Genomic DNA, 26,536 nt, shown 5'->3' on the forward strand with positions numbered 1-26,536 from the left:
TGTGGTTGTGCTGAGTGTATAGAGCTGCTGTAGACCATCTCTATGATTTATCGATCTACACTTCACTTCCTTTCTTGACGGAAGTGCTCACCCAGGCTGTCGCACGCCTTCATTTGTGGCCTGAGATCAGCAAACCTGGCTTTTCTAACTATTCAAACTAAACGAACACATCACAGGATACATTTCACAAGGACGTAGGTGAGTCTGTGTTAATAGTTAATTGAACCGTGTGGGATTATTCATCGCTTGAGGGAAAGTGCGTTTACCGGCTCCACATGCGGGAAGGCCCGGTGATCTGTACGTTACGTTAGCTTATCTGTCGGTGCTAGCGTTAGCTTAGCGGCAACCCCGCGCCACGTTAGTGTAAGAGTTAGATTACCGGATATCAGCATTTCAGCGTGTTTACATTATGTGGATTTTATAGAACACAGTGTGTACGACGTGTAGCTGCGGCTATAGCTTTGTATTTGTTTTGACTGTTATTTAGTAATTCATATGTCCAAACCAGCCAGGTGACGGTTACAGACGCAGGCAGCTAAACGTTAGCCTCGAAGACTTTTGCCTGGAAAACTGCATCATCACTCATGCAAAGCGTGTGCAACTAACGTTATACTAAATTAACCTTTTTCCAACATCCATGTGAGCTGTAAAAACCTTTTAAAGGGCAAGTTAGTGCAAACTAACGGTAGTTAGCCCATAGACACTTAGTGTAAATACTGCACACACCTGGTTGCCTGTATAACACGTCGATGTCAAACAATGGCTAGCTTGTCAAACTGCCCTAGCTTTGGTCAGTGTTTGAAACACAAAATCACAATTCCAACAGTATTTACAGAATCCTGTTGTAACACTGATGGCTAATGAGTAATTAGAGAAACTGATGTTTATCTCTGCCAACATAGTTTATAGAGTTACATAACAAGCTGGGAGACAATTCTTTTCTACAGTATCATATGTTTAAAGTTTGTATATCTCCTTGTCGATAAACCTACTGTCATTAACACCATCATGTCTTCACAGAGTGACAGCTTCCTTCAGCAATGTCTCGTTTCTTTGCCACTGGATCTGACAGTGAGTCAGAGGAGTCCTCATCCACCGAGGAGATCACCCCCAAAGCATCCGGGACAACGTTCAAGCAGTCAGTACAGTTTGCAAAAAATCAAATCACCAGGACTCAAATTCTACTTTATTTTTGTTTTTATCTCACACAACTATTGTTTTCACAGGTCGTTGCTTCTCAGTGACGATGAGGAAGACACTAAGAGAGTGGTACGCAGTGCCAAAGACAAAAGGTTAGTGTGATGTGTTTTAAGCAGCATATCTTACACTGCACAAGGTGCCTTATCCCTTTTTGCTTTCAATACATTCTTTCTAAATTTTAGATTTGAGGAGTTGACCAACCTTATCAAGACTATCCGCAATGCTATGAAGATCCGTGACATGGCCAAATGTCTGGAGGAATTTGAGCAGTTATGTAGAGCCTTCCTGAAAAGCAAGAATATAGTGGACAAAGAGGGGGTTCCTCCTTTTTATATCCGACTTCTGGCCGACCTGGAGGACTATCTGAACCAGGTGAGTAGACTAGAGTTAAATCAAAACTGTAAATACCGTCTTTGTAATTTAACATGTTTTTTGCTTGGCTTGGAGAAAATGAAGTATATTGACCTTTGTTAATACAGTCTGACATGTCCTCCCTTTTGCAGTATAGTAACATTAACATTATTTTCTTCCCAGCTTTGGGAGGACAAAGAGGGCAAGAAGAAGATGAACAAGAACAACGCCAAAGCCCTAAGTACGCTACGTCAGAAGATCCGCAAGTACAACAGGGATTTTGAAGCAGAAATAGCTGCGTACAAAGAGGTAGATCAGAAAACTTCATATAGAAATATATACAATTCTGCTGGTTAATAGTTGAGACGTGAAATGCATTTTATTATTTGTATTTGTTTTGGATAATTAAACTTCTATATGCAGTATGCAAATGTGAAAGTAAACCTTGAAATTCTGAAAGAGCACAAGCAATGGTTTAAAAAGACCCGTGTTTTCTCTGCCTTTGTTAGAACCCACAGGAGTCTGCGGATGAAGAGGAGGAGAAGGAGCCAGAGGATTCTGGTAAACCTGCTGTACATTGTTCTATGTTAAATCACAAGAACATTTTAAAAGGATATGAGAAAATAAATACATCGTCTTGATGTGTGTTCCTCCAGGCTCCTCCTCTGAGAGCGAGGCAGAGGCAGGAGATGAAGGAGTGTCAGCAAAGTCCTTCTTAAAGAAAAAGCCTGAGGCTGCCCCAGAGGCCAGCAAGTTCCTCAAGTCTGCCAAGGGATCTGGGGTAAAATGCCGTCATGCCATACAGAAATGTGCAGAAAGAACAGCAAGGATCTTAATGTTTGTGCTAATGAATTGCTGTGTTTGGGGAGTGCTAAACTAATATTCTGTGTTTCTCTGACAGGATGAGTCCTCTTCTAGTGAAGAAGATGACGATGATGAAGACTGGGGCTCCGACACCGTGGACAGTGGCAGTGAGAGCTCAGATGAAGGGGAGGGAAAAAGCGCCTCCTTGGCTGTGGTCTTCCTCAAGAAGTGAGTGTCCATATCATTTTAGTTGGTTTTAAATCATGGGAAAAAAAATAATTACTTTTGACAATATTTTTTACATTTTTCATGTGTTTTTTGCCATTTTACATAGGCAACAACTTTATTTAATGAGAATTAGATTGTCAGAGAAGTCAAGTAACTGTTTTCCCTCATAGATTATCATGAAACTTTACTATGCATCTGTACGCAGGACCCAGGAGACTGACAAGACCGCAATTAGGAAAATTGGGAAGAAGAAGAAACTCAAGAAGAACGAACGGCTAGAAGAGGAGGCTGAGGAGGATAAAGGAGAGGAGATAGAGGGAGGATGGGAGAAGGTGAAAGGAGGCGTCCCTCTGGTCAAGGTAAAGAGGTGGCGGCGATAAAGCCTTGTTAGAATTAACAGCTCTCAAAATTATGTTGTTTGAAAAAAGAACTACACTGATGCACATTTGTTTTTGTCACAGTGGCGCATGTTGGATTTTAATACAGTATCAGTACAAGCCACAAAACAATTGTATTTATTTTTGTTTTATCTCAAGGCAGAGATGTTCAATTCAGGGTAATAATGTACAACATAAAGAGCGATATGACAAACCATCAAAGATGAGATTTGAACAGCTTAAAGGAAACTACAACATCCCTCAAATCCGCAGATGGGTAAATACATATGCTAAATGATGTTTTTAATCTACCAGGAAAAGCCCAAGATGTTTGCCAAAGGCACAGAGATCAACACAGCAGTGGTAGTGAAGAAACTGAATGAGATCCTGCAAGCAAGAGGCAAAAAGGGCACAGACAGGTAACACTGCTTCACCAGCTAAAGAACTACTTCAGTGAAATTGTAGTTCTTATTGTGTATATTGTATTAAAAGATACAGTCACTGTGTTTTAAGGCAGTTTTCCTGATCTAATGCCCCCTTTGTCTCTCTCTCTCTGACAGAGCTGCCCAGATTGAACTGCTCCATGCTCTGGCAGCCATTGCTGCTGAGAATAACTTAGGCCAAGGTATTCTGGTCAAGATTAAGTTCAACATTATTGCCTCCCTCTATGACTACAACCCCAACTTGGCAGCATTCATGAAGGTAGGAGCCACAGTTTTCCTAAACTCTTATTTAGAATTCCTTATTATATTGTGATGGTAGAAATGATCAGATTCGGATGTAGTGGAGACGCAATTAACTATGTAGAACTGCCTGTTAAAGATGTTGGGTTGAAAAGCCAGGACTCTAATGCCCGTGTTCCTAATTGAATTATTGACTTTGTCTCACTTTAGCCTGACATGTGGAAAAAGTGCCTGGACTGTATAGATGAACTGCTGGACATTCTCTTCGATAACAACAACAATATCTTTATCGGGGAGAACATTGCAGAGGACAGTGAAAACCTGGCCGTCTCAGACCAGGTACCCCACCCTCTGTTTTCTGTGGTTGTTTTATATTTATTTATGTTTTTGGTGGCACCTTTTCTTGGTTGATAGGCCTAAAACAGGGTACCTGTTTCCGTATCAGTTTCTGCATGTGTGTCACTTGTGTTGTATATTATAAGGTTTTTATTTATTTACATTTATGGAAGCATCATCCCTTTTATGTCTTTACTTGCAAATGGTTTGACTTTCTGCACTGACATCATTTGAGACTGTTTTAAGCTGAGATAGGATGACGCTGCAAAAAAATTATTCCATTATGTCTCAGCCATTCAGGGTGCGTGGATGCGTCTTAACGTTGGTGGAAAGGATGGATGAAGAGTTCACTAAGATCATGCAGAACACTGATCCCCACTCACAAGGTGAACTGTACTAGAAAACGGACTGAAGAATTCTTTTTTTACTGGTTTTAAATAATTTAGATGTTAAAGTGAATAACTGAATATTGGAAAATGTTGGTGTGTGGTTGCTTCATATTTGCTTTTCCGATTGTTTTGTCTACTTGCTCATTGCTGTCTTTGCCACTCTTCCTACAGAATACGTTGACAATCTGAAAGATGAAGGACGGGTTTGTGGCCTTGTTGACCGGCTGCTCGGCTACTTGGAAAACAAGGGCAGCACAGAGGAGATTTGTCGCATCTACCTTCGCAGGATCATGCACACCTACTACAAGTTTGACTACAAGGCCCACCGCCGCAGCCTGGGTCTTCAGGGAGAGTCTAAGGTGAGAAAAATGCTACAGCCTGTGGAGGGAGAAGACACTTTATCAGACATCAGCACACCTTCAGTTTCACAAAGGCAAAAATCTTTATAAAAAGGAAACTCAAATGAGGAAAAGTCTGATTAGGATATATAGTGTAAGTGTATTTGTGTGTTTGTGTCCTGTGGTGCTGAGTGTCGTTTCTGAGTTTATTAGTGATTGTAGGGAGCTGAGTTGTGTCTCTGTCTTTTGATTAGTCCGAGCAAGACCAGGAGGAGAGCGAGGGGGAGGACAGCGCTGTGATCATGGACCGTCTGTGCAAGTTCATCTACGCCAAGGATCGCACCGACCGTATCCGTACCTGCGCTATTCTCTGCCACATCTATCACCACGCTCTGCATTCCCGCTGGTACCAGGCCCGCGACCTGATGCTGATGAGCCACCTGCAGGACAACATCCAGCACGCTGACCCACCTGTACAGGTAGGCAGACATGCACAAAGCTACACAATGGAACTTTTCAAAAAGAAACCCTAACTGAGAATATTAACTATCTGCTTTTTTTTAATTAGATCCTGTACAACAGGACCATGGTCCAACTGGGCATCTGTGCTTTTAGACAGGGCATGATAAAGGATGCCCACAATGCCCTGCTGGACATTCAGTCCTCTGGCCGTGCCAAGGAGCTCCTGGGTCAGGGTTTGCTCATGAGGAACATGCAGGAGAGGAACGCTGAGCAGGAGAAGATTGAAAAGAGGAGACAAGTATGTTCTGCATAAGCAATAACTTGTCTTAGATCATGTTAGGCTTGTTTTCCTTTGTAGTAGCTAGTTCAGTTTCATGTACTCTTACCAGGTAAATTAACAACTTCTGGAGTACCTTTGTTAAAACTACTACCTCTGAATTTTCACTAACTGTTACTTTCAAAACCACTTAGTAGTTTTATGAAGAATTACTGAAATTTTCAGTATTGTATGTGATGTAACTATTCATAAACAGCTGTAGAACAGATCAACTCTGATATATGAATTCTGTGTCCATGGACAGCTCAGTAGAACTACAACATGCAGTGATCTAATGTGTTTCTAACTAGTGTCTCCCCGAATACGGAAAGGCCTGATGTGAGACTGACTGTACATACCTTGATAGGTACATTTTCACCTCCCTCACAGGTGCCATTCCACATGCACATCAACCTGGAGCTGCTGGAGTGTGTGTACCTGGTTTCAGCCATGCTGCTGGAAATCCCATACATGGCCGCCCATGAGTTCGATGCCCGTCGCAGGATGATTAGCAAGCAGTTCCATCACCAGCTAAGGGTGGGAGAGAGACAGCCTCTGCTGGGTATGCAAAATACCATATAATACTCAATAGGATGCTGAATGCACAGAGAAACCCGGGAGGATAACTGTAGCTCCCTGTTTGTCCTCCAGGACCCCCAGAGAGCATGAGGGAGCACGTGGTGGCTGCCAGCAAGGCCATGAAGATGGGAGACTGGCGAACCTGCCACTCATTCATCATCAATGAGAAGATGAACAGTAAGGTCTGGGACCTGTTTCCTGAGACACAACGAGTACGCAAGATGCTCGTCAGGTTAGCATGCATCTTTGTCATCCAACAGTTAATTTATTTTCAAGCGTTTGTCATTTCTTCTTATCAAGTGGCATGCTTGTGTCTTGTATGATAATCAGTAACTTCCGGTAGTGGTGATCTAAATTATGTTGCAAGTTATGTCTTAACGACCAAAGAAATTAAAATTTAATAGATTAGTTACAAATACGTTTCTTGTGGACTGTTAACTTAAATTTTATTTTATTTATTTTTTTAGGAAAATCCAAGAGGAGTCACTGAGGACTTATCTGTTTACATACAGCAGTGTGTACGACTCCATCAGGTAAGCACCACGTACAGTATTTTAATGGTGCTGGCACTGGGCTTTTTGAGCTTTTAATTCTAGTTTAACGTCATATCGATTTACATCAGGACCTAAACTGTTGCTCGACTAGTGTTAATGCAAACCCCCAAAAAATAACCAACGCTTAACCCCAAAGTTAAGTTACATATTGTGTATGTGTGTGTTCTATAGCATGGAAACACTCTCTGAGATGTTCGAGTTGGAGATACCCACAGTTCACAGCATCATCAGTAAGATGATCATTAACGAGGAGCTGATGGTAAGTGTCATGGCTTCTCTGTTCTGGAGGAAAAGGCTTTTAATCAGTAACATGATTTTCCTTTTGGGAGTTCTGGTGAATCTTTTTTCCATGTTTAAATTTTGAACTCCAAATGTTTTTATTTTCTTCCTAAAAGGCATCACTTGACCAGCCCACACAGACTGTGGTGATGCATCGCACAGAGCCCACCTCCCTGCAGAACATGGCCCTGCAGCTGGCTGAGAAACTGGGCAGCTTGGTGGAGAATAATGAGCGTGTCTTTGACCTTAAGCAGGGCGTATATGGAGGCTACTTCAACAGAGGTCAGTTTGGACATGTAAAATATATATTTGTAAAATGTTTCCCCAATACTGCAAATGACAATATAATAGCAATTCTTAGTCTGCCTTTGCTATTACATACTGTGTTGAAAGCAGTAACTTTTTTTTTTTTTTTTGCATTACAGATCAGAAAGGTGGTTACCAACAGAAACAGACCTATCAGAGAGGTATGTTAAACCACACTACAGTTGCACTGCACACGGAAAAAAACAAAATTACTGACTACATGACAATATCCCTGACCTCTACCGAGGCTGTTTAATCTTTATTCAATGCTGATTTAAATGATGTTGCTGAGTTTTACATTTTTAATGAGCAACTAACTGAAGTATGGTGTTAGCTGAAGCTGCCTTATAATTAACCTGTGTTTGTGATAATTGTGTTCTCTTTCCATGCTGACAGATCAGAAAGGTGTCTACCAGCAGAAACAAGGGGGCTACCAGCGGGGCGGCTACAGAAATCAAAACCAAGGAAACTACTGAGCTTGGAACTTAGATTTTAGTCTTGCCACCTCAATTAGTCTTCATTCCATAACAACAACAACCTGGGTTTCTGTGCTTGGCATTTAATGGCTGTGTGATGTTCTCTTACATTTGACTGAAAACTGATCCTGAAACAGCTGGAAGTCATTGCACCACAAGCCCATTTCACTGCAACTGCATAGTGTGAAATTCCAAAACTGTTAGCTTTTTTGGAGAAACATGAAGTGCATTTCAGGATTATTATTATTAATGGGAAGTTGTATAGTAAAGGCATTGCAGTGTTGCTGGTTTGTCACAATGTCAGGCAACAGATGTCAAGTATGGTTGATTTATAAACAATAATAAAACTATGTTTTTTGAGTTGACATTTTGGCCGTTTTATTTTTTTATGCAGTTACATATAAATGAAACAAAACCAAAATGTATAACTTAGACCACCCCTCCTACACCAGAGACTGTCAGGGAAAATCGTTAATTCTCAGATCTGATGGTTTTAAATGTTTGTGCATTAAATAACTAATGCAAGTATTAGACAGGTTCCTATGATAAATCCGATTGTTGGGGGAAAAAATGTCCTGAAAATTGGTCTTTCATGACATTAATGCTGTTGCTTTTGTAATTAAGCAAACTTGGGTGGTACTTTTCTGGGATCATATCACAGTTCTTCATGTAGGGGATGGTATTGGATCACTTGAGCATTAGTGAAAATAAAAACTATATTGATTTTTACTTAGTGGTGTATATACTGATATTCAGAAAACTGATAAAGTCAAAGCTAAATGTTCAGAATTTTAAAACAAAAATTCACACTTTCCTATGACAGTTGATAATGTGAAGAACAATGGCTTCTCTCAATGTACATGATCAATTTATTCATGTATTAGTATTTGGAAGCTGTGCCTTGAAACTGATCCTTGTACATGCAGCTTGATTTGCAGACATGTAGGTCTGAGAAGTAATTACAAAAGAAATTAAAATAACTTTCAAGTAATTGTTTTATTTGTAAAATAAATTATACACTTTCAGGAAAAGCTAAAACCATAAATTTAAATGTGTTGGAAACTATTTCACAAGAAAAATGTCTGTGTACAAGGATGTGACCTTTTCTTTGGTACTTCTAGCTAACGGTGTTCTTATGTGGCGTCCTTATTCTATACATTTCCTTAGTGAGAAATGTATTCAGTGGTTCAGCAGCTTATCTTCACACATCAGTGCCTCTTCACTGTTTTCCATCTGTGCTGATCTCCTCTTAGCTGCCTCCTCTCAGGCTCAGGCTCAGGCGGAGTCTCCGGCGGAGCTCCTGCCTCAGTAGGTCCCTCTCTTTGCGGATTCCCTGCAACACGGTGCGATTCTCCTGAGCCCGACGCACCAGGTAGGGGAGTGTGTCTTCCACTGACCCGTATGGCACTGATTTGTATACAGCATAACCCTCCTTAGCTGGAGGGAAGAGGAGAAAGACATGGAGAGTAGACATTTTTAGGCCTAATGAAAGAAAATGTTAAAAGATAGGTACATGTCAACATCAAATATGGATGATTAAAATTTGGGATTTAATGCACTTTTTCTTTTATGTGTATCACAGTGGGTCAGTGCAGGAACTACCAATCACCAAGTTCATAATGCATACTCACCACTGTTTAATAAGAAAAAGCATATATTTTAATGTCTGATTGTCACTACCCACTGTGCCTCTCTATCATTTGGTGTATTTTAACAAAACCCTGCCTTTGGTAGTTTAGAGAATGAGAAGGTAGGTCAGAGGTCTCCAACTCCAGTCCTCCAGCGTCCTACTTGTTTTCCAGCAATCCCTGCCCTACCTTTTGCTGATTACCTGGATCAGGCGTGTTCAGCCAATCAGAAACTGCAAGGGCAGGGATAGTTGACAAAGAAGCAGGACAGTGGACCTGGAGGACTGGAGTTGGAGACCCCTGGGGTAGGTGGTCAGAGCTGCTGTGCAGGTTCAATCCCCACGTCCTTTACCACAGCTCACCCAGTGTGAGGGAGACGTGATCACACATGCCCAGCAGCTGGCCAAAGCACACCGAGCCTCCATTTCTGTCTATCCCCAACTCCTCCATCCTGAAAATGATTCACACAATAGCAACATCATTTACAGGAGAAAGACCCAGCCTGGGGTTTTAGTAATGTGGGTCATAAGATCAATTAAAGGCCTACAGCACTGCGCTCCTATAATAAATGAATGAGAATTAATTATTTAATTCATCTATATTGTAATCTGCATTTATCTGCTCTGTCAAAGCCCGGTGCCTACATTACCCACATTGCAACATGAAAAAAATAAGGTCAGTTTATTTAAAACACATATTTATACCATTGACTCCTAACTGTCTGTACAGAAACAGGTGTATTTTTTATCGGACAGAGGATTTTAAATAAAAATGCTAAAGCTACACAGTTTAATCAATTTTCTCTATTTTGGACCTTCTGGCTCTCTGTCCCCCTAAAGGTCAACAATAACTAACTATTAGTGAGTCCCAATAACATTAGCGTTAGTTAGAGATATAACCCAAATACTCCGTGGTCGTTTTTCTGTAAAATATGAAAAACGTTAGGACGGCACATTTTCATGAAGGTAAGGAAAGCTAAGTGTCGTTAGCAGAGCTAGCAGGCTAATGTTAGCACTCGGTCTCTGTACCGAAACTCTCCTGAAAGCTCCTCAAACCAAAAGACATTTGGCGAATAATAGTGTTTGTTTATTATCCATATATATATTTATAAAAGCCTTTATTAGCCTGTGTAACTTTATTGTCCGTGTACATCTGGATTTTAACTAGTTTGGCTCTTTCATACAAATCAGTCACAGTCTTTTTTAACCTTTGAAAAACCTGGCTAAAATAATTGTATTTGTGTGTATTGTATTGGTTCACACGCTTGTGTTGTAATGCAGTTTACAGTTCACATAAATGTATGAAGTGATGATGATTTAAATCGTGATTTTTAAGATGGCTCTTTAAATGGGATAGATGTTTAAAATTCATGTGACCAGGTATCTGAATTTTAGGCTTTAGGAGTAAAAGGAGGGACAAGAGGGGGACACTGATTTGTTTTCTTAGGCACAGCACTTTGTTTTAAGGGAACAGAAGCCAGAAATGTTGGAAACAGCAGTTTCCTTAGAAAATTCACTTCATGTGGTCTGACCTTTTGGAGGCTCGTTTCACTGACTCCTCATTGTGGGTGGCGACTATGATCCTGTAGCGCTCAGGTTTCTGGGATATGACTTCCAGCAACATATCCAGTGAGCTGTTATAACTGCACAAGTGAAGATTGATAAAGATGAAACGTGCTAGTGTCAAGGTCAACGTCAGAAATGATTTCTCATGGTATCACAAAATGAATGGATTTGAGATGATAATAACCAAAATAAGAAGTTTTTACCTGGAGTCATTGATACAGCTAACCTAATCTAGACGCATGCTTTTCTAATTTTACATAGTTTGTTCTCTTTTCGCAGAGAATTGCCTGGTGAGGATTAATGGACGCTGCCTCCTACCCACCTGTCATTGGTGTCCTCCCAGCTCTGGTGGATGGGATCCAGACGACCTTCCTTCTCCGCCAGCTTTCTCTCTTTGTCCATATAGGCTCCTCGAACCAGCTTGACTCCAAGACAAAAACCCTCATTTTTGGACAGACGCAGAGCCTCTAACAGGAGGGACCTGGATTCCTGAAAGACACAGGTGGAGAGGGGAGTATGTCATCTCAAGGTATACAGTGCACCTATAAGAAATGTTTGGATTTTTGTAACATAAAAACACAGATAAAGATATTTGCCTTCAGGTAACATTGATATGTGTTCCAAATCCAGGCACCATCTTTGTTAAATTTCCTCATCATTGCCATGGTGACAAGCGTGAGAGCAGGGTTCATGTAGGTGTACTCTGCATCAACTAGGACTCGGACTTTGTTTACACTTGCCTACAAAAAAAACCCACAATATCTATAATATTTTTTGAACTGCAATAAATGTGTGCATTAAAGCTAAACACACTTATTTGAGCTTAAAAATAAATAGTTACAATAGAAGTGATGCAAAGTAGTAATTTAGAGATCCAAAATCATAGCAATAATATAAATCTGCCATAGTTGTCCACATCGCTACCTCTGCTATCTTGTTGAGTCTCTGCAGGCCACAGAGGAAGTGAGCAGCTTCATTTTCATCTAAATCAGGGAATCTTATTGGCTGAAAGAGGTGGTTTTAGGCAAAGGTCAAAGGTTATTTAACATCGGCATCACCATCATCAATATTGACTGAAGACATCTAATAAACTGGGTTGTTTTGGTGGTTTGTGGATATACCTCTCCATCCATTGCTCTGACTAGGAGATCGAGGTCATGTGGTTGTTGTGCAATGAGAGTTGTGAGTTTCACCTTGATACAGACAAGACACATTCATTCACGAGAACAAATAAAGTGTAGACAGAGTAAAACAATAAAAGCCATGGTGGAAATAGTTTACATGAATCGGCCTGTCCAGTTTTTTGAGCGTAATGCTTGAAACCAACACACATCAAATGCTAACTTCTGTTTTCTTATCTTCTTTTCCCAAGTGTTTGAACTACATTTCAGCTACTGTTTGGCTCAGATCCACTGCACAGTGTGTCAGGCTTCTCACAAGCCCAAAACTATGGCCTCAAAAACCTAGAGGTTTGACAGCTGTTTTTCCTAATAACTAAAGTGCTCAAAATATCCTGGTAAATGTTAAATTCCCCCTCCATCAAAAATGAAAAGAAACGTTAATAGAAATGTGTATCTTCATATTTTTACATAATGAAATGTTATGGACATTACATATATCAGTAATAGTTCGATTGAAAGTGGGCTGGAAAACAATGAATGACTGAGATCCTGAATGACTTTGTGTTGCCTTACACATAGCTCTGGGCTGATGAGGGCCGTGATCTTCAGTTGCATCATTGGGTCTTTGCTCCAGGCGTTGCTGTGGGACATCCGCACACACTCCAACATGGCCTCCATGTTGTCATCATACCTCTTTTCTCTGGAGTTGAAAAATGGCAACAGGAGATAGCAATAGATTTCTGCAAAGTATCTTATTTTAAAACATAAAGATGTTTTTCCAGTGGATATGAAATTGTAACACGGGAGTGAGCATGCATTAGGTCTATTAGGTCCTGAATGTTCAGGTTTATATGGTTATTATTTATGTCAAGATTTCTGAAATCTTGATTTGTTTCATGGATAGTTACTGTCAATTAATCAGTTTTTCATCCAAGTTTGGGCAAATCATGAGTTACAAGAATGAGTAATACCCAGTGCTTTCTCCCAGATCCTCCTCAATAGGTACCGCAAGCATGGGCCTCAGTCCCAGCAAGCTCATCTTCTCCATGGACTGAGAGATCTCCCTGTCATTCTCTCCAGCCACAAACTGAGCGTACACAGTCGGCCGCAGCAGCAAGGAAAACACCCTCCTACCAAGGAGCTTACGCGCTACAGACATCAGCTGAAGGAAGGAGTTGAGGCAGACAGAAGAGGTGAAGAAGAGTTATGGAAAGGTGTAGGGAGATTTTTGAGGTGGGACACAACATTTTGTCATGTACTCAGACAGACATGCACAGCGTTTAATAATTCACTAGTGTGAACAATCAAAAGAAGGAATGAGCCATAACAGGCAACACAGTCAGTGCCTTGAAAACAATCCTCTTAAAGGAGTGTCAAAGACTGACCAACAAAAGAATAAACTCTCCATGTTCATGCTTTATTAATCATACTTCATTCTTATTTATCTCATTTTTCTCCAAATCACAATTGTGAGTGACAACCTGAAGTCTTACCTTCCCACAGTGGTTCACCAGCACAGGGATGGAACAGAGGCGGAAGATGCCTAGAGCACGAAGCAGCTCGCCCCAGCTCTTTACCCTGAAGGCACTGGGATCCTCAAAGGCCAGAGTGGCTGAGAGAAGATTGGGCTGCCTGGCAGCCCCCATCTTGGGGGCCTCAGTACCCAGCATCCTCAGCAACGAGAAGTGAGTGAGTTTAGGACGCAAGCGAAAGTACATCATGCCTGAAAAAGTGTGTATGTGGGTTTTTACTCAACTTGTGTGTCAGGTTTTAATGATTTGAAGTGTTTGTATAATGCTTGTGTCCCTTCTATCTGACATGAGTTAAATAGAAATACAGTAATCCAGTCTGTCAAAGAGACATTTTTAGAGTGACCAGTGCAGAAAATGAGGTGACCCCCCCTAAGTCAGATCCTGTTGGAAGAAGAAAAGCAGCAGTTTAAGCAGTTACCAACCTTACTGAATTTGAACAGAGACAAAGATCGATAGATCATATAAAGAAAAGAATTTTCCCTTTTTCCCTTCAAAAGCAAAACAGCTTTAAGGAGAATGTCAGGACAGGACAGGCGCCTTTGAAATGATTCCAAAATTAACAAACGTACAAAACTAACAATAAAACAGCAAAACAATTAAGTTATTAAAAACCCCCTGGTATTCCTTCTTTCTGAGGATAACAGACCAAAACAGATGCAGTTTGAGGTTTTTCAGGTAGAGCAACAGAATTATTCACCTTTTAACTTGATCACTGGTTAATGACTGACAACTTGGATATTTGAGTAAACACAAACATGACCCTTAGCATCAAGTCACAAGTGTTGTCTCAGTTTGACATCAAACAAATGGTCATTAACAACTCATGTTGGATCATTTGGGATATTTAGCCTGTGGCCAGATATTGAGGTTATAGATTGATCAAAATTGGTCAAATAAAATGATCATTGCATTTAATGACAGTTGACAGTTATCGTTTATAAATGCAAAACAGAGCTAAAGATTGAATTGTTTTAGGTATGTTGCATTTGGGAATATTACAGTCTTTGTACTAGCTTTTGTGAATGTACATATGACATTCTCCTGTGGCCTGAGAGAAAACTGGACATATAACAGGTGAGCGGGTACGTATAAAGGGGGCAGAGGGGGCGGAAATGATTAACTGCTGTGTTTCACCATCCCTGAAAAACTGAAATTCCTAACTTCTCTCATAGGCCACTCAAATTTTTTCGAAGTGGCTGCTGACATAAACCCAGACATGAAAGTAATAATAGTTGTTTGCAAAATGACTGATGCCGTCACTCTCAGCCAGTAAAGGGTTGGGGTAGATATCTGAGTATTCATCAGGGCTCCACTACATTTTTTTCCTGGTTGCACTGGTACGCCTAACATTTTGCATGTCTGTGTGTCTGACTGTAACATTACTAATTGAAAAAGTCAGTAGGGGCTCAATACGGTCTTTGACTCTGATTTGCTCTGGTTGGCACATTCCAATTACCTTGCACAGAGGCTGGATTTTCGTGATATGTGTGAGTTGAATAAAAATAAATAAACCATGTGACTTGTCAGGTTAATGTTCCAATACACCAGCGTGAGTTTGAAATCGAAACCATCAGAATCAAAAACAGTGGTAACTTAGTACAGGAAGAAGCGGAAAGTCGATGTGCCGACTCACTAAGGAGATCCCAGTAATTCTTAACGTCATTTATGATAGATAGGGACACAAACAGTGGAGGGTGCCCCCTTTTTTATATTATTATTTGTCAAGCACTTCTTAAGCTTGGCACATTTTTGGTTAGGTTTTAAAATAATTTAGGATTTTCATTTTCATGTTTATAATGCTGTTGTTCAAATGAAGACAAGCATTTATGTACACCTTTACTCCTGCTTACAATGATTTGCATAAGTGTGGAAAATGACAACAAATAAACCGTTAAATGTAAAATTGTGAAGCTGGAAAAAAAAATTAGATGCACATAAATTTTGTGTTGGTGCACCTAAATAAAAAAAGTTAGGCACACCAGTTCAACCAATGCAGAAAGTTAGTCTGGAGCCCTGTTCATGCAGAAATGAAAGGATCAAACAGCAGTGAAGGAAAGGTTTAGCCTACTTGTATGTCCGTGGAGTGCGACAGCCTGGTTGGAAGTACTGCGCTTATTCAATCTGCAGTGCTGCTGGAGAGCTTGGCTCTGGAGTGGAGAAAGTGAAGTCTCGCACAGGTTTTTGTTTGAGCAAGTTGGCAAATGGGAAAACATCTGACCTTTCACCTTAGTGGAGGGAGGATCTCTTGCCCATAAGTACCTTGAACACCAAGTTATGGTCAGATGCTTTTACAGTTTCAGACTGGTGCTAGGAGTTCGACGTGCAACACATGGCTTTCTTTCTGCTGTCTTTTTGGTCCTGGCAACTGAATTACACTACATTTTACTTGTCAGTATCTAGCTGACGCTTATGTATTTTTCAAGTAGTCAGTATTCTTTAGGACATGCTAGTAAAATCAGATTCCCGGTTTCTTGTCTAATATACACATTTTTGCAGGTTTAATGTTTGGATTGAAAAGAATCGAATGTGACAGCCTGAAAGAGACACATCTTTATTTTTCACACTGGAATGGATATTTGAAAAGAAAATCTCTGACAATTATTTACAACTTTGGATCATCAGTCTATCAGCTGAATTCTTCAGAAGAATCATAAACACACACACTAATGCTACACATTGCTACAACCCTTAGAAGCGCTATCAGCCTAAAACATAGACCTAAAACAAACATTGCTATATGTTAAAACACAGCTCTTGAGCTCATATCCAGGTAGGACCCCTGGGGGTGGGCATGGCCATGCTGGTGTTGTCTGTACAGATGCCTGAAAGGGATGGAGAGGGATGGGTGAGGGTCCTGACATAGCCGGAGAGGGTAGGATGGAAAGGCAGGATAGAGGGCTGTGGGAGGGGTAGAGGAAGGAAGACAGGAGGGGTCCAGTTGAGGGAGAAGTGATGGGTGGTGCAGTACCATGTCTGGGCGATAGGGGGCAGGAGGATTGAACTGAGGAATGGCACCTATTTCAACAGGAGGGTATGCGGTGGTGGGGGCAGAAGTAGAGGGGTTGGGAATACTCTGAGGATGGGCTGTTGGTGGGAGCGATGGAGTGGAGGAGACAGCCAAGCAAGAAGAGGGTTGGAAAGAAGGGTGAGGGAGAGAGGATGATGGATGAGTGAAGGAGGAGGAAGGGAAGGCAGCAGAAAGGGGGGGAGCTTGAGCTTGATGACTCAGATTTGGGAGGTGCAGGGCTGGGTGGGCAGGGCCAGGAGACACATTTGCAAATGAAAGATTCTGCATGTGTGGGGGGATTGAGGGAAAGGCAAAAGATGTGGAAGCACCTTGAGTAGTAAGGCCGCATTGCAAAGTGGGAGGTGGTGCTGGGTTGGGGAGAGGCTGAGCAGTAACTGAAGCAGGATCTGGATTTGTATGCAGGGTGTTTGGATAGATAAAGACTGCTGAGCTCTGATCGCAGGGTGAATTGTTTTCGTTGGTAATAGGTTCATCCTGCAGTGACTGGTTAGGTTGAGGGAGCAGTGAATGAGCAGATATGTGGTCCTGCAGACCTGACTGACATGTGGAAGGTGCAGCAGGAAAAGAGCCATCACCTGGAGTGTGCGGGCTGATTGTCTCTGGGATGGTGTGATAGGTGTTGGTGGTGGGGGAGCAGGAGGACATAAGCAACTCTGGCGAGGGGTTAGAAGGAGGTGGAGTAGGGAAGGTGAAGGAGGTCTGCTGCAGAGAGGGAGTGGTAGAGGAGGAGAGTGTGGGGGAGGATGTGAGAATGGAGGGATAGTTGATAGGAGGGATGGAGGGCTGAGGATCAGATGTATCTGAAGAGTCTGGCACAGGGAGGGAGGAGAAGGAGGAGGATGACTGAGGAAGAGGAACTGAGGGGAAAGAGGTGGAGGTGGCCTGAGCTGTAGGGAAGGTGGAGGTGTAAGCTGATTCAGCAATGTTGTCTGATCTGTGGGGAAAAATAACAGATTGATTTAGCACTGGAAAGATTAATTTAATTATTTTTAATAAAAATAAAAAAAGTCATCTTTCTTTCTGCACACCTACCTTTCAATCATACCATTTGCACCTTCACTTCCAGGAGTGTCTCGCATGACGTTGGTCATAGAGATGCTGATATCAGACATCTGGGAGGCCATGAACCCCTGGCCGAGGTCAAGTGGCTGCTGTGGAACCAGTGTCTCCTGATATGAGGCCTCCTCTGGTCTGAATTCACAGGAAGGGTCAGGCAGTGGCGGCAGAGAGGCCAGAGCCAGGGCCTGCATGTCTGTGCTGGTGGTGTGCTGCGGTAGAACCTCTGTAGAGTCACATGGATCACTGCTCACTGGTAGAGACAGAGAAGTTAAAGGTGCATCAGAGTAACAGTTATATCAATGATAACTTTTAAATTAATTGTTTGAAGTGGCCTGAGTCTGGTTATGCCACTTACCAATATCTAAGGTTTCTGTCAAGACATCCATTTTGCGCTTCTGTCTTGCATCTCTTTGTCTGTAGGAAAGTTAATTTGTTTAGCTCATTCACAAAATGTCTGCAAAAATACGAAATGTATGTATCTTTGTGTTTCTGTGTGGGGATTTGTCGTGGATTACTTTTTGCTGTTCATGCCGTCCTCTCTGAAACCTTTAGCAAAAGGGTTGGAGTTGATCTTCAGCTCAGTGATCTGGGAAAAAAAAACATTTTACAGTTAGTTTTCTCTCTTCTGGTCCTGGCTTTTATTGTTTTACTTTTCCACATTACACTGTCTGTTGTTACTCAGAGATCTATGGTCAGGGAACTGTAACTGTGCTTCTCAAGACACCGGTGCATAAAAATCTTGAACTGCACTCCCATACAAGTTATTTTGCCTGAAAACATCAGTAAACATCCTCTTAATATATTATAATGATATTATGGTACCTTGTTGTTCTGGTAAGCAGTGACCGTGATAAACTGAGTCTCAGGGAAAACGAAGGAGTGTTGCCCACCACCCCACCTCAGCACGTCTCTGGCTTCAATGACATGAACTCTGGGCTGGTAGCGATGCAGTGAGTGTAGGATGATCTAGAAAAGGAAAAGATTTCAGTCAGACTGCACCATGAAACCAGTAATGGTTATGTAGCATATCTATGCTGTGACAGTCACTCTGCTGTACTCACGTGTCCCTGTGAGTCCAGTGTGTTGTTGGTGAGCTTGGCGTAGTGAAAAGAGATAGTGCGGCTCTGCCAGTGAGCACCTGTGGCGGGGGAGTCTGGGTGGATAAAAACCCGGTCTGGTAGTCTTGCCTCTGCCTTACCAACAGGCTGCCAGCTTCCACCTTGGAAACGATAGCGAGAGTTGTCTGCTGGGATGATATCCAGGAGGAGGATGTACCGGAGAGATGGATTCAAACCTGACAGCTTTAACTTCAAGCCAGGAAACATCCGTCTAGGAAAGTATGGATTGTGGAGAAAGTTAGAAATAACTCAGCACACTTGTTTGTCTACTGTGTTGTTAGTGAATTAAAGATAAAGAGATATTTACAAAGGTAGATAATTGCAGGAGCAGTGGGGAGTCAGAGGTCACACATTGTAGTTTTCTCTCACCTGCCCTTCTTTGTGATAATCATCTCTGTGCCCACTGAGCTAAACTGTTTCCATAAAGATGCATTCTCCAGCTCCATGTTGACCTCATCTTTTTGGGTTTTGTTGGCCGGATTGTTGGGGACAGGGGGAGGGCCCAGCATCCTCGAGGGCAGGCCGGTGGGCGCAACGTCACAGGCAGGAGGAAACAGTGGCATGTGGGCAGGAGGCTCCCGGTCTGAGAAAACAGTGAAATAGAAAAACTTAACTCAACATAAAAACACTTATAAATTAGACAGTTAGAATCTATGAAATGTTCATGCTGTGTATGTTTGGTATTATTTGTCATTCGGTGTGTTTGCTGTAGTATTAAACCACGTGTTGCAAAATCAGACAGGACTGAAATCCTGTAATTAAGTTAACAATAAATCAGTGTATACCTGACTTCACTTTCATTAGCTGATTAAAAACATAATTTTAATTTCCTTAATGTAACACTTGTATTGTAAAAGTGAAATATTTGACATTTTTAAGGTATAAAGTCACCCAGCCACAACCCACCAACCCCCTGAGTTTGCTAAATAACAGTTACTATTACACTTTCTATTACAGATGCAGTTGTAGAGAGAGTTTGAGGGGCAATAATGATTTAGCTATATCAATAATTTGTCTTTCTTGCGTCTGACATATTCTCTCTTACCTCTGTAAAAGCAGTCTCCGATCCTTTGTGGTCCCAGAGCCAAACTGGGGTACATCTCCATGGTCAACATTGTCCTTGACTGTTTGTCCTCTTCACCTGCTGAAGAAGTTACTGTACATTTCTTTTCTTAAACTTTTTCTTTGCTTCCTTGTACAGATTTACTTCATCCGTCTGTAGCTAATTATGTCTTCTCCTTTACTGGAGACGTCTATGCAAAAAGAATTCAGTTGATTGTGTCTTGCCTCTTTTTCTGTTCCTATTCCTCTGCTGGCATTCGCAACAAATGCCCACAGAAGAGAGTTGCTCGGTTAAATAGGTGTGTGGGGCTTCACACGTTCGGCCAAATGGCTCCATTTTCACATAGCTATTCATTTGCCTCCCTGTCGCTCCACCCTGTCCCCTCATCTTCCCTTATGTCCCTGCTCAACAGATACAAACAACACCGGCCTAGTCGGGATGTGACTGGAAAATTCTGGGCTCACTGGGTCTAAGCTAAACTGCCCAAACCACATAATGTAGTTAAAGTTTGCTCGACCCCAAAATTAAAATGTTGCTTACAAATGAATGCACCAACTACATTAATCTACTGTATACAGGTAGTACTTTGTACCTATACTGCAATTGGTACACTATGTTGCTTATATTGTGATTTATAATAGAGTATTTTTACATTAACTTAGTAAAACTCTGAATACTTTTACGCAATTGTTCTAATGAAATTAAAAACTAAAATCAATTTTAGTCATTAGTACAGTACTAAGTCAGCAGTACAGTCTTTGTGTGTGTGTGTGTGTGTAGGAAGTAAAAGAGACAACTACTATTTGTCATCTAAATTTCTAGATTCTCTGCAATTCATTACTTAAATTTTGGTACATACTACTCAAATGTCTAAGTAGTATGTCCCCTGACCATAGATCTCTGAGTAACAACAGACACTGTCTTATTGGCACATATAAATCTAGTAGTTTACTGGCAGATCCCCTGTGGCTGTTTTGATGACGCGATGACATGTTTCTTCCTCTCAGCAGTCTGCCTTCTAGGTGTTCTCAGCAGGGAGTCAGACCTTGAATGAAGGTGGAAGACAGTTTGGCCAGTGGCTGCAATTTGGCCACTACCCAAACATGAGTAATCAGGGATTCTGGGGTTTTCAATGAGAGAGGAGTAGATTGTCCTTTTAGGAATTTTTTAACTTATTTGTCAGACACATACCGATCGAATCAGAGTATTTTTGTCACACGTGTCCTGAGGGAATTTCTGAGTAAAAGCCTCAAAAGCAGACAGTGCAGAGGTTTTATATGCAAAGTTAAATTAGTGATTATTATTGATGCATTAACATTTAGAAGCATTCTAATGATTTGATACATTATTGACCATTTAACCAATATACCAATATACATTTTTGACCATTTAACCAACATTTATGTGTTAGTGTAAAAATCCTAGACTAATATGTAGTAACTAGAGCTGTAAAAGACTCTGAAATGAAATGAGTAGAAGAATAAAGTTACCTTAAAATTGTATTTCAGTGTAATATCTAAGAGTGCTTTTTGTCGACAGACCAGAGGGGTCTTGCCCTCTGTTATCTGGATGATTTCCTGTAAACAGTCTGCCTGAGGTCCAATTTTTAAAAGAGGAATACCGAAACTCAAACTGACAGAGAACTGGCAGGCCCCAAATCTACCTGCTCGTAGACATTCCTGCAAATATAAAGTGACAGCTGAATTCAGCTCGCAGGTGTGAAGTGGAAATGTTGTTCTAGTTGTTGTTTTGCTTCTCCATTTGTGTACGAGTGTATGTGCTGAGGAGAGATAAAAGCTAGTGCGGACCGAGGGGAAGTGAAGGTGTGAACACCACACTGAGAGTAAAGTCATTACCTTGATGGGGGCAACGAAGTGTGTGTGACATCTCTTAATGTTTTTACGAACTGACAGGTGTGTCCCCAGCACTGTGACCACCAGAATTTGTAACGGCCAATGATGAGGATTGTTACTTGTTTTGTTTTTCTAACCATTACTGGAGTGGGGGCAGGTGGTGTGTGCTGTTTACAGTGCATTACGTATTACCATGGCCCTGCACTTTTACATGTATGTGCTAAGTGTTTTGATGTTCACCTATGTTTGCTCACTGAGGTCTAAAGGTCACGTTATGAATTTATTCTTTGATGAGTAAATTAATTTCTCATCAAAGATAAATTCTCATCACAGGCTCTGATTGGTGCAAATGTTTAAATGAGAACATAGCAGGAGGTTGTTCAGTTTCCTCAGGCGTGATTTTGATAGAACAAGGCTTTTAATACGACGAGGATTACTGTTTGTTCCTGTGCACAATTTCCTTTTAGGGAAATTTTGTGGCTGCTGAAACACTCAATGGTCCACTCGATGTCACTGATTATCAGGATTAAAACCTACTATGGGTTGTCTTTAAATAAATCCACCGTGTACAGAAACTACATGCATTCAGATTACAGATTATATGCATAATTTTTGGATCTCACTGTGCATCTGTGGGCAGATATTTTGTCTTATCCAACATTTCTGTAATCCTTTTTTTTTTTTTGATCAACCAGAATCATTTTTATTAAGACCATAGCAGAAGGACATAAATCGTACAACATGTACCAAGAAAGCACTTTACATTTTTAAATGAAGCACAGTTTGATGTTTTCAGAAATAGCATGCCACTATTTTAGATAGCTGTACCTAAACAGCATGCCTGAGAAATTTAACGCAATCACTTCACACATCATGTCTTTCTATTGCAAAAAGCTTTTGGAGAAAGACAATTGCTCTAATCAGAACATTTTTAATTTAGCCAAGAAGGGTTAAAGACTTAGGTCTAAGCTATCTCTTGTCCAACTGTAGCTGGAAGGGGTCAGACCACCTCCAGAGGGTCTCTGTCAGCCTTTGACACCACCAAGGTGACACTTTCAGGAAGACGCACAGACAGCCTCTCCCTGAACACAGACAGAAAACCGCGCTCACTGTTACTATGATCAGTGAGGATGACATTGGTTCCCTTCGCCACAGCGTCCAGAACTTCATGGTGGGACATCTCACCTGAAAAATGGAGATACTGTAACATCTGGTATTACATCCACATTAGTAACAATGTCAAGCACAAAAGAAAATCTAGATTTTCACTTAAAAGTTACCTGTGACATAAAGGTCTGCCTTGACTCCATTTAGTATCGAGGCCCCAGATCCAGCACACACAGCCACAGAACAAACAGATGACTCTGAAAAACACCAGAATATAATGACTTAATGACAAACTAATGACAAATACAGCATAATTCAGTCATTTCTGGTTCCTTAAGCATCATCTTGCGTTTCTTAATCTAACCAAACCTTACAACAGTAGAATTGATCATTTCCTCCGTGATGTAATTGTTGCTCATTTGTGAAACCAGCTGATATTTCTGATATTTTGATGCACCCAACACGTGCATAATTAGTAAGTGTTAATGTCCAATATTTGGTTGTTTGTATAACAGTCCAGTACCTAGAGTTTGTCCTGATCCTAGAGCCAAACGAATGTGAGTCAAACCCAAGTGGACTTTCATCTTCTGGACAGCTTCTGCCACAGTTACTCGCTGGTCCAAGACACTGAGTCTCCCTTGGCCGTGGCCTGGCAGAGGGGGCTGCAGGGAGTGACAGGAGAAACAGGTTCCTTTTAAAAAAAACAGCAATTGGTTTTCAGTGAGTGAAACTGTATGTGAAAACTACATATGCCAATATTTTCTTGTTTTTCAGTTGATTAGTTTCTGCTGTACCTTCTCTAACTTCAAGATGCTGAGGGACTGGCTGGGAGCAGTTCGTCGTAACAGAGTCTGGACACTGGGGGTCAGTGCTGAGTCACTACAGATTACCCTGGCATGGATGCCACTGCTGCCTGGTCTGTTAGGAAGGTAAAGCAGCTATTACTCCCCAGTGCAGTGGATCACTGTGGGAGTTTTTAGCTTGTTTAAACTGATCATGATTTAAACTACCAATAAATTCTTTATAATTTTGTATAATTCAGATGACCATGTCATTAACATAAAAGTTAGTTTCAGTTCTTTTAGGATCTTGCAGTAAATCACCAATCACACTTGAGACTTGGTGAAAACAGGTAGAGTGCAGGCTTTTTAGCATTTACTTTGTTGTCAGTTCACAAACTTGTAGTAATGAAGATGCTGGAAGCTGTTGACTCCTAAAATGTACTGTGTTCACAGGCTTAGAAATCAAACCCAGAACCATAAATACTGTATGTTACAAATACAGTAGGATCAGCTGTTTTTGGCAAATTTCAGAATAAAAGCAAACTAAAAGAAAACTGTGTTGGACTCATTGGAAGCTTCAGCTTACTGTCCATGTCATACTGGATTGGAGGAAATTACAGTTAAGGGTGTTTGAATGAAAAACTTACTGTATGTTTTGGAAATTGTCTACAGTAATGTAAAGTATATTAAACATGTAGATAAAATGATATCAAATTAAAGGAAATAGTTTGGAATACACATATCAGCGTGTTTAAACGTGTACACAACCTGCTGGCTGAATACTGTAGTGTTGTTCCACTATCACAAGCCTTCAGCTCTTCCATAACAGCATTTAGTTCCTCCGTGCTCCCGACCATGAATTCCAGTTTGTGACTGTGAAAGGCAGCACCAAGGGCCTGACTCAGTATCGACACCTGGCCACGACCTGAGAGGCAAAGACAGGTAGTAATAAAAACACAACATGGGGACAGGATGGTGGCCAGTTGTTCTGAGTGATGTCTTGTTAAATAGTCAAGTTTCCAATCAGTCAAAGCAACCTCTTACCAAGTCCCCCAATCAGCCAGTCATTTACTCCTCCTTTAACACTGTCCCATGAAGTGTGAGGGGAGAATAACGCTATCCCAGCCTCTACAGCCCGAATAGCCAATCGCTGCTTCCAGTCTTTCTGAACCAGGCGTTTGATTGGCCGAAACAATGGCGGGTGATATGAGATAATGAGGTCGCAGTCCATTGTCTCTGCTTCCTCCATGACAGCATCTGTAAGGTCGTTGGTTAGCAGGATGGTTTTAATAGGACGAGATTTGCTTGGTTCAACCAGCAGCCCAACGTTGTCCCACGACTCAGCCAGAGACAGAGGAGCAAGCTGCTCCAGCACCTGCAGAACCTCCTTCAGCTCCATGAGGCCTGAAGTGTGAGCAGAACGGGAGAGGGAGCGGGTGAAAACAGATGAGTGTGACGGGTTTTCTCGGCTCGTCAGGAAGCTGTGACTGTAAGTAGGTGAAGGTAGAGATGGAGGGGTGTTCGAAGAGCAGAGAACAGTGGGTGAGATGAAGCTCCTCCTGGCACACGGCCTTCGATATGTGAGTGAGAAAAATGTCCAAGAGAGATTTCTACATCCAGTCAGCATCAGTGGAGACCTGTGTAGGCCAAAGGAAAAGAATACAAACCAGAGCATTATGTACTGCAGGGGTCTCCAACCCCCCCCCCCCCCCCCCCCCCCCCGGTCCTCGAGGGCACCTGTCCTGCTTATTTTCCAACTAACCCTGCCCTGCACACTATTGCTTACCTGGATCAGGTATGTTCAGCCAATCAGAAACTGGAAGGACAGGGATACTATAAAAAGTCTGAACCAGCAGGACAGGTGCCCTCCAGGACCGGGGTTGGTTACCCCTGATATACTGTATAATTCAACATTAAAAGGCCACTGACTAAACATTAATCACTGGTTCACTGTTCACAATGAAATATTTTGCAGATCAATCAACTAGTCCACACATTTATTGCTCACAATTCTGATAATTAATTGAATAAAACGTTTATCAATTAATCTGAGGATTTTAGTTAACTAATGATTCATTTGATGTATATGTAGAAAACAGCTTCTATTTTTAAAGATTAGTTCGCTTTTGTATTAAATGAAACGCTGCAGGATTAGCGCTGACCCCTGCGGGAAACAGCAGAGCTAGTTAGCTAAAGCGCACACCAGGCTACCTGCGATAAACATTATTAAACGTCTCTTATCTTACTTTCGCTTGCCTTGCACTAAACAGCTGAACACATTTCTCCACGAGTAACTGAGGACGTGACGACTACACGGATGTCCTCTTCCGGCTTCCGTTTCCCAGCGCATTTGATTGGTGGCTTGAAATGTCAATAAACATCTAATAGAAATAAGTCGCATTGGCAGTAGCGATGGTTTAGTATTTAGTATGGATGTAATGACATGACAGAAACAGCTTCTGTTGTGTGAAACAAGACGTGACCTTTAGAAGTTGTGTTGTTTGGTACATTTTTTACAATTACTGTAATCTGCAAAATCACACTATAGTCTATTATTAAAATGGGAAAAACTTTATTCATCCCGAAATGGCAGTTCCGGTGGTCTTGTAGTAAGTCAGTAGTGAGAGTAGTCCTGTTCCATTGTCTAAGCTGCTGTAGAGCCTGATATCAGTGTGGATGAAGGATCTCCTCTATGGTCCAGTCCTGCAGCTCAGTGAGGTGAGTCGTCCACTGCAGCTGCTTCCTTGCTCTATCAGGATGTTGTGAAGGGGATGATCAGTGTATTCCAGGATGGTCTCTACCAGTTTGTCCAGCTGCCTTGCATCCGTCCCAGACTGCAGCATAAAGCTGCACACTTGCGTCCATAGTTTGGTAAAACAAATGCAGCATCTTCCTGCAGACGTATAAGGAGGAAAATTCACCTCTGCCCTTTTTTATATGAAACATCTGTGTTCAGTGACCAATCTGACCTATTGTCCATGTGCACGCCTGGCACCGCTTTA

The 26,536-nt window shown here is 41.5% G+C and overlaps 4 protein-coding genes and 1 long non-coding RNA gene across 11 annotated transcripts; 2 read left to right on the plus strand and 3 right to left on the minus strand.

The window, feature by feature from the left end:
- The first annotated feature begins 60 nt into the window (after window positions 1-60).
- eif3c (eukaryotic translation initiation factor 3, subunit C) lies at window positions 61-8,043 on the plus strand. Of its 2 annotated transcripts, none has more exons than XM_026314842.1 (23): window positions 61-198; window positions 1,021-1,138; window positions 1,227-1,292; window positions 1,383-1,572; window positions 1,735-1,860; window positions 2,061-2,112; window positions 2,208-2,332; window positions 2,453-2,583; window positions 2,789-2,942; window positions 3,276-3,379; window positions 3,521-3,662; window positions 3,854-3,982; window positions 4,272-4,365; window positions 4,540-4,727; window positions 4,961-5,185; window positions 5,275-5,466; window positions 5,875-6,046; window positions 6,136-6,295; window positions 6,531-6,596; window positions 6,789-6,876; window positions 7,013-7,178; window positions 7,322-7,363; window positions 7,599-8,043. In XM_026314842.1, exons 2-23 carry the CDS (start codon window positions 1,041-1,043, stop codon window positions 7,676-7,678), a joined length of 2,790 nt encoding a protein of 929 aa, XP_026170627.1. In that variant the 5' UTR covers window positions 61-198; window positions 1,021-1,040; the 3' UTR covers window positions 7,679-8,043. The 2 variants fall into 2 exon arrangements, with proteins under 2 accessions (XP_026170627.1, XP_026170628.1); XM_026314843.1 differs by having other exon boundaries at window positions 63-194.
- A 489-nt stretch (window positions 8,044-8,532) lies between these two features.
- On the minus strand, window positions 8,533-15,705 carry prodh2 (proline dehydrogenase 2). 5 transcript variants are annotated; one of them, XM_026314848.1, is made up of 11 exons: window positions 15,593-15,705; window positions 13,486-13,715; window positions 12,964-13,154; window positions 12,566-12,692; window positions 11,993-12,064; window positions 11,796-11,876; window positions 11,468-11,611; window positions 11,194-11,360; window positions 10,838-10,948; window positions 9,669-9,757; window positions 8,533-9,115 (listed from the first exon to the last, which is right to left on the minus strand). In XM_026314848.1, exons 2-11 carry the CDS (start codon window positions 13,711-13,713, stop codon window positions 8,928-8,930), a joined length of 1,398 nt encoding a protein of 465 aa, XP_026170633.1. In that variant the 5' UTR covers window positions 13,714-13,715; window positions 15,593-15,705; the 3' UTR covers window positions 8,533-8,927. The 5 variants fall into 5 exon arrangements, with proteins under 5 accessions (XP_026170633.1, XP_026170631.1, XP_026170634.1 ...); XM_026314846.1 differs by having other exon boundaries at window positions 13,486-13,905; XM_026314849.1 differs by having other exon boundaries at window positions 13,486-13,663; window positions 15,593-15,700.
- On the plus strand, window positions 13,086-24,975 carry LOC113135154 (uncharacterized). Of its 2 annotated transcripts, none has more exons than XR_003296137.1 (5): window positions 13,086-13,225; window positions 13,496-13,677; window positions 23,298-23,472; window positions 23,563-23,681; window positions 24,853-24,975. It is a non-coding gene; the product is annotated as an uncharacterized LOC113135154 (long non-coding RNA). The 2 variants fall into 2 exon arrangements; XR_003296136.1 differs by having other exon boundaries at window positions 23,298-23,439; window positions 23,527-23,681.
- On the minus strand, window positions 15,841-20,302 carry tbx6 (T-box transcription factor 6). The gene is made up of 8 exons (XM_026314844.1): window positions 19,775-20,302; window positions 19,099-19,312; window positions 18,673-18,940; window positions 18,434-18,577; window positions 18,127-18,197; window positions 17,967-18,025; window positions 17,585-17,861; window positions 15,841-17,486 (listed from the first exon to the last, which is right to left on the minus strand). Exons 1-8 carry the CDS (start codon window positions 19,842-19,844, stop codon window positions 16,265-16,267), a joined length of 2,325 nt encoding a protein of 774 aa, XP_026170629.1. The 5' UTR covers window positions 19,845-20,302; the 3' UTR covers window positions 15,841-16,264.
- On the minus strand, window positions 21,882-25,884 carry nif3l1 (NIF3 NGG1 interacting factor 3-like 1 (S. cerevisiae)). Its single transcript, XM_026314845.1, has 7 exons — window positions 25,781-25,884; window positions 24,579-25,171; window positions 24,303-24,459; window positions 23,547-23,670; window positions 23,276-23,414; window positions 22,926-23,009; window positions 21,882-22,830 (listed from the first exon to the last, which is right to left on the minus strand). The coding sequence occupies exons 1-7, from the start codon at window positions 25,882-25,884 to the stop codon at window positions 22,646-22,648; spliced, it is 1,386 nt and encodes a 461-aa protein (XP_026170630.1). The 3' UTR covers window positions 21,882-22,645.
- Window positions 25,885-26,536: the final 652 nt, after the last annotated feature.

The sequence above is a fragment of the Mastacembelus armatus genome, chromosome 19, assembly GCF_900324485.2.
Source record: "Mastacembelus armatus chromosome 19, fMasArm1.2, whole genome shotgun sequence".
In the NCBI taxonomy this organism is placed as follows: domain Eukaryota; kingdom Metazoa; phylum Chordata; class Actinopteri; order Synbranchiformes; family Mastacembelidae; genus Mastacembelus; species Mastacembelus armatus.